Source organism: Siphateles boraxobius, unplaced genomic scaffold (genome assembly GCF_051911475.1).
Source record: "Siphateles boraxobius isolate OS27281-9 unplaced genomic scaffold, OSU_SipBor_1 16, whole genome shotgun sequence".
NCBI lineage: Eukaryota > Metazoa > Chordata > Actinopteri > Cypriniformes > Leuciscidae > Siphateles > Siphateles boraxobius.
This window is the reverse complement of record NW_027508766.1, coordinates 10,082,330-10,094,621: the sequence shown is the minus strand read 5'-3', so window position 1 is coordinate 10,094,621 and position 12,292 is coordinate 10,082,330. Positions and strand designations below refer to the sequence as shown.

At 38.2% G+C, this 12,292-nt stretch overlaps 1 protein-coding gene across 2 annotated transcripts in view; it reads right to left on the bottom strand.

Annotated features, from left to right (window-relative positions):
* smarca2 (SWI/SNF related BAF chromatin remodeling complex subunit ATPase 2) overlaps positions 1-12,292 on the bottom strand; it is a 54,308-nt gene that overhangs the window by 37,161 nt on the left and 4,855 nt on the right. For both annotated transcript variants that reach the window (XM_077231553.1, XM_077231552.1), the window contains exons 4-9: positions 8,920-9,252; positions 8,627-8,725; positions 6,060-6,327; positions 3,497-3,623; positions 2,292-2,465; positions 64-237 (exon numbers count right to left, since the gene is read on the bottom strand). In XM_077231553.1, coding sequence (XP_077087668.1) covers positions 64-237; positions 2,292-2,465; positions 3,497-3,623; positions 6,060-6,327; positions 8,627-8,725; positions 8,920-9,252 — 1,175 coding nt within the window. The remainder of the gene's footprint in view (positions 1-63; positions 238-2,291; positions 2,466-3,496; positions 3,624-6,059; positions 6,328-8,626; positions 8,726-8,919; positions 9,253-12,292) is intronic.

The following is a 12,292-nucleotide window of genomic DNA, read 5'->3' as shown; positions in this document are numbered from 1 at the left end:
TGAAGGCAGCGAAGACAATGAAACAGAAAGTTTTATAATGATGCAAGAAATGGTGCTTCATACCATCAGTCTCCTCATCCTCTCTTTCTCGATTCTTTCAGTCTCCTTCTTCTGCTCTCTCTCGGTGTTAGTGTGCCAGGTAGCAATGGCCTTGGACAGCTTTTGATTTTTTCCAGAGATGGACCTGTGATATTCCTTGAAATCTTTTGCATGCTGCAGAATGCTGTTGAGATACTCCTACAAGAAGTAAAAAATGACACATCATGAATCAAAGAGCAAAGCCACTTTAAAACTCCTCAACCATTTGTGTTCTAAACAGGTCATATACATTTTTTTAATAAATTTTTTTTTTTGCTTAATTTTTTTTAAAGAAAAAATACAGTAAAACCAGTAATGTGAAATATTATTACAATTTAAAATTACTGTAATCTATTTTAATATATTTTAAAAATGCATTTAATTCCTGTGGTGGCAAAGCTGAAAATTCATCATTCAGCATCATTACTCCAGTCTTCAGTGACAAATGATCCTTCAGAAATCATTCTAATATGCTGATTTTCTTCTCAAAAATATTTCTTATTGAAATGTTGAAATCAGTTGCGCTGCTGAATATTTTTGTGGAAACAGATTTTTTTTTTTTTTCAGGATTCTTTGGTGAATGGAAAGTTAAAATTAACAGGTTCATAAACAATCTGGATCAAATGTGCAGCACAAACTGTTAATGTCAGATGGAAATGTTTTAAAGACATCTTAGTAAACTTCAGCCACTCGTTTCTACAGCTAGGATTCTTCAGAAGGTCAGGCAGATGGTCAGGTCTCAGGAAGAGCAATTTTCAATCCTTTTAGTCTCCATAGTTATTCTGGTGTTTAGGAGAGCGTTATCCTAGATCCTTCTTATTGGCTCAGCTTGACTTGGCAGGCCAAGGAAATTTGATTCCTCATGATATGACCGCTCTTAAAAGCTCCCTTAGGGCTCCAGACTAACATTTGAAAGCAATGGCACTGGTGCCACTAAGTTGATTTGGTAGCCTGATTTGGTAGCCGGGGGAAAATTTATCATAAAGTTAATTTAACCATAAAATTACTATTGTTTTTCATTAATAAGTACAGTTACTAATAAAATTACATGTTTGTTTATTGGAAATTTAAAAGTTGAGGCACTGAACTTGATTGATGATTAACAACAGTAACGTGCAAAAACCTCATCTTTATGGAACATTTTAATATTCTATACTCTTAAATTGACCATTGGTCTTCTATTGTATCATACTGAACTGGCAGACAGCTTCAGTGATTATTAAAGGAGCTATCTTTACTTGTTTTCTGTGTAATTCAGTCACAATTTGAAGAAAATTTTTGTTTTTCATGAGACTTTGTGACTTTCGACTTTTTTCCATATATTAGGGAGTGGAAATGGCAAACAAGTGCTACTCTGTTAGTTTTCCGACTTCTTTAAACTTTTAGTGTTATAAATCATCACATTAAAAATAACATTATAATTAGATGATATTCAGAGGTTTGAAGTGCTGGAAAAAGTTTGAAGCACTTGAAAGCCCTTGAAAAGTGCCTGAATTTCACTCTCAAAAATTTGTACAAACCATGATATGAATAACCTAATGTAAAAAAACTAAAACATTCGACTATTTCTGCCACCATACGTGGTTACGGTTAGAGTAACTACATTAAATCCATGGTGAATGTTGGTGATTTGTGGACTGAAATGCTTTCTATAATTTCATGGCACAATGTTTATCCTGGTTTCCACGTCAGCACTGTTTGACATGATACAGTATGCGTGTTTTATAACAGAATTCTGGCCCGAATTTGAATGCTTCCCACTGGATCTTACTAATCCCAGCTCTGTGTAGTAAGGGTTTCACATGCTCGAGATCGTCCCGCGAGTAAACCTGCTCTGAGTGTTTTACTGCCCCGAGCTGATAAACGGTCCTCGCAGCACAACTCAAATGAGTGGTGCAGTTGCGTTTCATTTGTCTTTAGATGTTTCTCATATGTAACAGAAATGGCAGGTCTTATCAGTTGAGCAACGTGCTGCCAGCATCAGTGCTACCTCTAACAAAATTGTGTCACACCAGCAGGACAAATGGTCGCAAAATGTGACCATATGGTCACAGTCTGAAGCCCTGAACTTTATCAGTAGTCAAAATGTAAGAACATGAATTGTGTATAGGAGCATTTTGCTGTGGGAGCTTGTCTATTGTTTTATCAATACATTGAGTATGCTTAGTCCATGTATTTGATCACACTTAGTACACTGATCATTCATTGATCACCTGGTGTTTCTGTCGGCGCTTCCTCTCCTGCTCGATTTTCTGCTGCTTCTCTAGTTTCTCAGTCATGCGAGCTTCTCTCAGGGTCTGTCTCTTGCTGCGCTTGTAGGCCTTGGAGTTCAGGGCCGTCTCCAGAGTTGTGTCTCGGCGCATGCAGGCTACAACATCTAGCCTCAGCTGTGAGAGAAAAAAACCCAATCATAGTCATCTGTGGCAAAATGCATTAAGCTAATGAGCTTCATCAAATGATAATCATATTCTGATGCATTTCACACATATTTTGTTCATGATAGTTAATTATAGCAGAGCAAGGCTGTGAATTGTGAGGAGACTGAGTGAATACAACAAGGGTGCCCTCTAATGGTGCATTTTATTGCACAGTGTAAATTAAACATTCATAGCACAACTTTGGACACTATCACCATCCACACAATGTGAATAGGACAAAGCTCAATGGAACCAGCAAATCAAAAATATGCATGAGCAATTTTCACTTGTCTTATTGTAAATTATTTCATGACTTGTAAAGCAAAGGTAAACCTGAGATATTCTCATTAGAAGTGTCTCCCAAATGATGTGTAATACATTACTGGAAATATGCTTTTATCTAAATTGTATCAATTATATGCACCAGTGAAAGAGAAAATTATTAGAGCACTTATTATTTTCATTATTATTATTGACATTTATTTCTGGGACAAAGATATGCAAGTATGTTAATGGTTCTGAAACACTTTTAGACCGTTTAAAAAAAAAAACTTAAATTCTATAAATCTAAAAACCTATTGTGTGACCATCAATAAAAAAGACATAACATCATTTCCTTACATCCTAAAAACTCGTAATCCCTATTTTCAATAAAAAAGTTTAAAAAAATATTGTTTTAAGGTAAGACATTTTTTAACAAATTTCATGAAATATTATTTCATAAATATCTTTGCACCAAATGACATTAATATTAAAAAGCAGTTGAGAAGTTTAAAGATTATCCTAAACTACTTAATAAATGTTCTTTTCCAAAATTCTGTTTTTTTTTTTGTTTTTGTTTTTTTGTGATATCAGACAGTTGCATCACGTGTATGCCCCCGAAAAAATATCACAAATTTTATACAGAATAATAACATTTACATTTTAATACAGAAAATGTATGAATTTTTTAAATAAATGAATAGATAAGACAAAAAATGAGTGTCATGTCATTGACAAACCTGCCGCTGGAAGTTGAGCAGTCTTAAGGCCTTCAGCTCCACGGTTGCTTTCGTCCTCAGATCAGGTGGCAGCGACCCCGGAAGATTCTCCAGCTCCTGAATTCTGTGAGCAATCCTGGCCTGAAGTCTTTGAACATAAATGAGAAGGACAGATGTACTGAATACTAGCACTATCTTTTTTTTTTTTAAAGAATAACAGAGATTTCAAGTGGTCATTAAGTGAAAAAATGAAAGCAAAAACCGTCAAACAAGCACATATCACCAGACTTATTGTCGAACAGAGATGTCTTTGAAGGTGAACGTTCTAGACATTAATAATTTCTAGTAACCGTAGAATTCTCCAAATTATAAATCACCAGCAAGATCTGAAACTTTCACTCCGTAAAAAAAAAAAAATAGATGGTACAGACGGTGTTAAAAAAAGTGTGTGTTGGTGAGCTCAAGGTACATCAAACAATTAACACCTTTCTGTTGTTTCAGACTGTGCAAGCCAGTGTAATCAACCAAGTTCTGAGTAACTTTCAGAAACCTCAGAGGGTTCCTCACCCTCCTCTAACATTCATTACAGCTCACAAACCCCCCAAAACAACAATAGTTCTGATGACATTTTAGAGACAGGAGAACAATGGATGATAGGTTTACAGGCTTGAATCTGTACTCAAATGTGATTGTCTAACTGTGGTAATGTGTGGTAAAACTTTGCTGCCTTTAACTGTAAATTAAAGAGGTAATGAATTTAAAAATTATTATATAATATATATATATATATATATATATATATACACACACATATAATATATATATATATACACACACATATATATATATATACAGGTCCTTCTCAAAAAATTAGCATATTGTGATAAAGTTAATTATTTTCCATAATGTAATGATAAAAATTAAACTTTCATATATTTTAGATTCATTGCACACCAACTGAAATATTTCAGGTCTTTTATTGTTTTAATACTGATGATTTTGGCATACAGCTCATGAAAACCCAAAATTCCTGTCTCAAAAAATTTGCATATCATGAAAATGGTCTCTAAACAAGCTATTAACCTAATCATCTGAATCAACTAATTAATTATAAACACCTGCAAAAGATTCCTGAGGCTTTTAAAAACTCCCAGCCTGTTTCATTACTCAAAACCGCAATCATGGGTAAGCCTGCCGACCTGACTGCTGTCCAGAAGGCCATCATTGACACCCTCAAGCAAGAGGGTAAGACACAGAAAGAAATTTCTGAACAAATAGGCTGTTCCCAGAGTCCTGTATCAAGGCACCTCAGTGGAAAGTCTGTGGGAAGGAAAAGGTGTGGCAAAAAACCCTGCACAACGAGAAGAAGTGACCGGACCCTGAGGAAGATTGTGGAGAAGGACCGATTCCAGACCTTGGGGGACCTGCGGAAGCAGTGGACTGAGTCAGGAGTAGAAACATCCAGAGCCACCGTGCATAGGCGTGTGCAGGAAATGGGCTACAGGTGCCGCATTCCCCAGGTCAAGCCACTTTTGAACCAGAAACAGCGGCAAAGCGCCTGACCTGGGCTACAGAGAAGCAGCACTGGACTGTTGCTCAGTTTTGCATGTCATTCGTAAATCAAGGTGCCAGAGTCTGGAGGAAGACTGGGGAGAAGGAAATGCCAAAATGCCTGAAGTCCAGTGTCAAGTACCCACAGTCAGTGATGGTCTGGGGTGCCATGTCAGCCGCTGGTGTTAGTGCACTGTGTTTTATCAAGGGCAGCAATGCAGCTAGCTATCAGGAGATTTTGGAGCACTTCATGGTTCCATCTGCTGAAAAGCTTTATGGAGATGAAGATTTCATTTTTCAGCACGACCTGGCACCTGCTCACAGTGCCAAACCACTGGTAAATGGTTTACTGACCATGGTATTACTGTGCTCAATTGGCCTGCCAACTCTCCTGACCTGAACCCCATAGAGAATCTGTGGGATATTGTGAAGAGAAAGTTGAGAGACGCAAGACCCAACACTCTGGATGAGCTTAAGGCCGCTATCGAAGCATCCTGGGCCTCCACAACACCTCAGCAGTGCCACAGGCTGATTGCCTCCATGCCACGCCGCATTGAAGCAGTCATTTCTGCAAAAGGATTCCCGACCAAGTATTGACTATTGTGTGCATAACTGAACATAATTATTTGAAGGTTGACTTTTTTTTTTGTATTAAAAACACTTCTTTTATTGGTCGGATGAAATATGCTAATTTTTTGAGACAGGAATTTGGGGTTTTCATGAGCTGTATGCCAAAATCATCAGTATTAAAACAATAAAACGCCTGAAATATTTCAGTTGGTGTGCAATGAATCTAAAATATATGAAAGTTTAATTTTTATCATTACATTATGGAAAATAATGAACTTTATCACAATATGCTAATTTTTTGAGAAGGACCTGTATATACACATATGTGTGTTATATTATATATATATATATATATATATATAATATTATTATAAAATAGTGCACCTCAAAAAACCTCATAAAATGAAAAAATCCAATTAATGACCAGTTTAAATTAAGTTGAAATTAATTACTCGTTACATACCGGTATTCCCTCTCTTGCAAGAGTTCGACAGGGTCCAGACCCTGAGGCTTCTGAATCGGGGTGATGCGATTCTGTTTCTGCTGGAGCTGGATGATGAGAGAGGGCTGGCCTGGTCCAGACGGTGGCTGAGGTTGGGGTTGGGAGGTGAGAGAGGTGCTGGGCACAGGTTGTGTACCGGTGGGGGCCAGGGGGGGAGCTGGAGAGGGTCTGCCACTGGGCACTGGGACCGCCAGCTTCTGTGGAGTGGTGGGGGTCTCTGCACCTTGACCTGAAAAAACAGGAGATGTGCTTTGTGAACGTTCTTGTGAGATTTATCAAAATGTCATGTCTGTCAAAGAAATGCTACTGAATGAAAAAATGCATTAAGCTTCTAGTGATGATCCACAATGCTGTTTTCAGATCGATCAATACCATGAGCCATAATGAAACAGCATAAGTAATGTCATATATTTCAGTAGTCCATTGTCGTTGGGATGTTTGATCATACTCAAAGAGGACATCAAAGCTGTTGCTGGCATGTTTTAAGATAGTTCAAAGCACAGTGTGAACTGACGTCCACTTCTGAAATGAAAAATCTTTACAAAAACTCTTATGACCCGTTTCAAGTCAAGTTCAATGCCTTTAAAGAAACTGGATGAAGGGCATGCAATCCCTAAATGAGAGAATGCACACAAGAGATGATACAAGAGAGTGTTCAGAAAAAGAAAAAGAAAAGTCTCTGGATCTGTATCTCTGGCTGAGGTCAATTTCTCAAACCGCCATGAGGGCATTTCATAAAATGCAGTGAAAACATCAATTGACCTGACATCAACTGCATCTTACAAAACTATAGCCAATAAGAAGCGCATTAGAATTAAAACAGACTAACTCACCATAAACAATGATCTTTATTTGTGTGTACTTCAGTGACTTTCCCATGCAGACAGCACATTTGAAAGCATATTAGAGGGGGGATTTAACCTTTGTAAGGTTGCCCCTTAGCATTTTCATTTAAAGTTTTTCTAAGTTTCACTTATATAGAGCAGTTTGACGATGTTTATGTGCACAAGAATATTACATATAAATCTGAATTTGTTCATATTTGAGCTATAGCGAATAGAAGACTATATTAGATTTCATCCAAACATAAAAAGAAATGAACATAAATCGAGATATAGATTTTGTAAATGTATTGTTTTTAGAAAGTTAGTTACTGGTTTACTTTCAAATTTAATTTTGTCTGCCATTTTTCTTGGCATAAATGGGACAGCTTTGATTTAATTACTAAATGATCCATAAATATATGGCAAGAGTGAGCAGATTAGAGCAGCAGGACAAGAATGTGCAGAAGTGTCTTAACTCAAAATATGCTGATTACCATGTATACAGAAATATTATATTATGTAAATGTATTCTTCAAGCTTAACCAGAATATGGATTTGGATTTTGGGGGGAAAAAAAACATGATCTGTGACTGTATGATTACATAAAACTGTTGAGTTGGAATTTTAAGATCTGTTTTTTATTTGTTTTTGTGGTTTTACAGGGTTCGACATTAATGACTGCCCGATGGCCCGGGGCCAGGGAGAAAGCACTCAGGACAGTTGACGGAGTTGTCATTTGCCCAATCGGGCCAGTGCTGCATCGCCTTGTAAATGTAAAAATTCAGGTGATTTTAAACATTTAAATGGTTAAAAGACTTAAAAGAGAGATCAAAATGGCGTGTAAGGAATTGAGCTCTCTTTCACGTCTTCTTGCACTTGCATGGAAAAATACACACAACAAAACTGTCAAAATGCCCTTCTTTGCGAGCATTCACGTAAACACTGTCGGTTATGTCTTTTACCGAATGTAAACAGATGAGAAAGAAAACGAATATGTGTATCAGTATACTGGATTCGTGCATTAGCTCTTAAAGAGACAGCAGCCTAAAATACATACATGAGGTCTGTCATTAATGTTAAGACAAAGACAAAATCACTCACTGATCTTGACTGAACAAATTTTGTAGCTTTAACAAGGATTCATCTATATTTAATTTATATAGTCAAGACTATGCAGTGTTATTTTGCATTTGATTATTTAATTTCTGTACCTGAATACTTTTAAACTTACCTGAAAAACTAATGCACTGTTTATTCATTTGTATCTTTGTTCTGTTGTATTTATTTGAGGTGTTGCTTGTTAATTTGTTCTTGTTTTATTACTGAAGACTCCCTTATCGTCAATCATTTTTTAACTTTTTATTAGTTAGGCTATTAGTTTTTGCTGTGGTATCGAAATTGGAATCAGTCGAGACTTGTGAAATTTACCTAACATTTTGGTGGCTTATTTATTAGAATACAATGTTGCATGGTTAAAACAACAAAAATAACAACACTTTTTATTTTTATTTATTTATTTATTTATTGGTTGGGGCCATACAAAATTTGAACCACTGGCCAGACTAATTAAATGGTCAGTTAAATGTTGGGCAAATAATGTTAAAAAAGAAGAAAGTTCAGACAATGTTTTTTCCCCATCTGTTTTTATAATAAAAATACTGTCTGTATAATAAAACGTACATAAAAAATGCATCCCACACTCACCTTCAGGCCACTGTTTTGGCCCAGAGCTCTGGGTAAGAGTCTGCATGGCTGGAGAGGGACACGGGCCAGTCGCAGGCCCTCCATGAGGCATTGGCATACCTAGCAAAATAGCACAAGATTGAATATTTTAAGGAATAGAACTGCAAAAAAAACCTAACATGATTACCAATTTTGCATGCAACACACTCAGGCTGCAACAGGCTTAAAATCATTATAAATTGTACAAGAGAAAACTGCACAACTGCACATAAAAGGCTACTGGCTAATACCAAAATGGCCAAAAACATATTCACCTGGAGGTCTGTTGTAGGGGCCAGTATTGACGGGCTGCTGCTGCATGGTGGGGAGGCTCCTCTTGCCCTGCACAGCTAACTGTAGATTTTCGGGCAGAGGCTGACCACGGCCCAGGATCTTATAAGCCAGGATCTGAGCCCTCAGTTGCTGTAGCTGGATTGGGCTGAAGGCAGACTGACCCCTGGCCTGCTGTCCCATCCCCTGCGGATCCATGGGCATCATGGGCGACTGACCCTGAGACATTTGCGGCGGGGTCGGCCCTCCTCCTGACATAGGGCTAGGCACATGCTCCGGCACCTGGCCCAATGGCGAGGGATGAGGGGACATGTATCCTAATAAGCAAAACAAAAAAAATATGTATCCTGTAGTTACAAGTATGGAGCTGACTGCGGTTAAATTGGTCAGTTGTTTGTTTATGTCAGTTGTTTTGTCTACTTTTTCTCTTATTTTTTATATTTTTCTAGAAGACTGATATGAGTTTTGAGAGTATTTCTCAAAAGTTCTGGTTATTTGTTTTATGCGTACAAATTTGAATTGGCATAAAAACATTTATTCGAAATTTCGTGGGCAAAATCACATGACTGCAGTTTCACATGACTGCAAAAAAGTTCTCCACACAGATTTTGGAAAGGGTTCAAGTTGCTCACACAAATTCGCCATGTTGAACAACAGAAAGCTACTAGGTTTGAACGTGACTTCTGTGTGAGCTGTGCTTCATGCATCTCTACACTATTGACAATCACAGGGCTCTCAAGTGTCACACTGTCAGGGTTCTGTCACTTCTGTCTAGTCTACTTCTTTGTTTTGTGACAGAGCCCTGACACTCCTGTTTTGTCTTGTCTGTGTGCCTTGTTTCATGTACTTTCATGTCATGTTTTGTCTTGTGCTGTGTAGCACGCAGCTTCTGTTTTCACTAGCTGTGTGCTTTCATGTTGTCATGTTTTGTGTGAACACGTGGCTTATGAGTGTTCTCATTGGCTGCGTGTTCATGTCTCGTTTTGTGTGAGCACATGGCTTGTGATTGTTTTACTGGCCATGTGCTTGTGTTTTTTGTCATGTTTGGTGTGAGCACATGGCTTGTTATGTTTCCTTGTGCCATGTGCTCTCCTGTTGATTGTCTAGCCCCTCCCATCCTGTTACCTGATTATTGATACATTTGCCCCACCTGTTTGTTCTCCCTATTTATTCTCCCTGTGTTTGCAGTCCTGTGCTGTTTCGTCGTCATATGTACACTGTGTGTTTCCCTGCTGTGTGCTTCAGTCAAGTCAAGTTGTTCTAGTCTGTCTTGTTTTCCCCCTCGGGATAGTTTTTGTTGTCTGTTTTGTTTTTTATTCATTAAAAGCCCTTATTCCTCTGCACTTGAGTCCTCGCCTCATCTCCTCTACCCACACCTGACACACGCATTGAGCGTGACAGTCACTAATTTCGGTCTTTTGTCACGCACTCCCGCCACAAGTTGTATTTCTCACGCGGAAAAACTATTTACAATATATTTAATGTCGCAGTGCCCAAAATTTCTCGCATGTTTTTTTTCCCCAAACCACTTCAGCGGAAATCCCGCCCTGCAGCCGATTTCATTGGTTTATGTTACAGTGACGGGTAGGTTTAGGGATCAGTGTTTGGTGTAGGCAATCAGTACAGTGATTGACATGACCAATGAAAACTTTAGAATCGGCTGCAGATTTTTTCTGCCGCGCCGCTCACTATGGACCCGTCAGGAATCAAGTGCGTCTCCCCTGGAGTTCTTAGTCAAGCCTGCCACTTATCGAGACAGGGGTACCTGCAGCTTGGAGCAATGGGCGTGTCGAAAGGTAGGGGTGTGGCGAGAGGTAGGGGGCGTGTTGAAAGGTTTCTCATTGGTGAAAGGAGTTTCCTCCTGGTAACTGCGTAGGCCAATCAGCAGTAACCATAGTCTTGTTCGTTGACTGTAAGTCTGTCAGTCCGGATGTGAGGGAGGAATACAGGGTGGAGTTTAAGCTCACCAGATGTGATGCCTGTGGATTCCTCTACAACAGGGGTTCTCAAACTTTTTGTGTGTGTGCACCACTATTTGTAATCAAGAATTTTTGCGGACCACCTCATAATACACATAATAAAATATGTCTACACACAGTCCTACCTGAATTAATCCGCACCTCTAAATAGGCTTACTAGCACTAAAACTATAACTGGTCATCACATCAGTACAACAGGCTTGTTAAAAGAAAGTTTACTGCACACAACAGCTGCCACATATTTTATTTATTTATTTACTCAAGCGCTCGAGGGCATAATCAGGATGGGGGTAGATGGGGTTGTTTCATGACAAATTAAAAAAAAATTTCATTGGTTGTTGCATTAAATCTTACCTAAATACAATCGTGCTATTTTCTGATTGGTTATTGTTTAGCTCGACTAACAACACCAGGGGAGACACGCTTGATTCCTGACGGGTCCATAATTAGAGCGGCACGGCCAGAGAAATTTTGGGAGCTGCGACATATTAAATATATTATAAATAATTTTTCTGCGTGAGAAATAAAATGTGTGGCGGGAGTGTGTGACAAAAGACCGAAATGAGTGACTGTCACGCTCAATGTGTGACACTTGAGAGCAGGGTGGGAAATTAACTTTTTTTTGCCACAGTGGCTGGTGGATGCCCAATTTTACCAGCCACTGGTATTTTTTACCAGCCACTTTTTCTGGAATTCAAATTTATGAATGAGAACTGTGTCTTTGATAATATTGACGTCCATTACAAATATGTAATTCGTTTTATCCATTTAACAATATGAGTTATGCTGCACTCAGGAGCTAATTTATGTTTTCCTCCGTGGATGCTCACGGGCGCAGGCCCTTAAAAAAAAAAAAAAAAAAGCACTATTAGCACAAACAGGGCTACCATAATATGTAAGCAACATGTATGTACATGTTTGTATTTTTGAGAGAATTTTATGCATGGTTATTTTACAGTTTATTTTTTAATATTAGTTAAGTCTGTATGACCATAAATGATGGAGTATTTAAATGTATTTTGCTGCTATTTGAAAAAAATCCAGCAAAACGCGCCAGCGCGTTTTTCGACCCCAGAGGGTTAACTCGATAATAAAGCCGTAAAGTAGGCTATCTTTCAACTCAGGACAGCACCACTTCTCACAAATACAGATAGGATTGGAGATGAAAAGTTTAACTGACACGGTATCGGCTCCTATACTCGCGGCTGCTAAAACTATCGCTAAACTAAAAAAACGATAGCTATCTAGCCATCACAAAACACAACTTCAAGTTATTAATTTACTTGCACATCCAAACGTAGTCCCGAAAAGGCCTGCCCTTTTTGCCGATCGCATGGACGTTTCTGAATAGAATTGGTCATATTCATTATTGACTCTA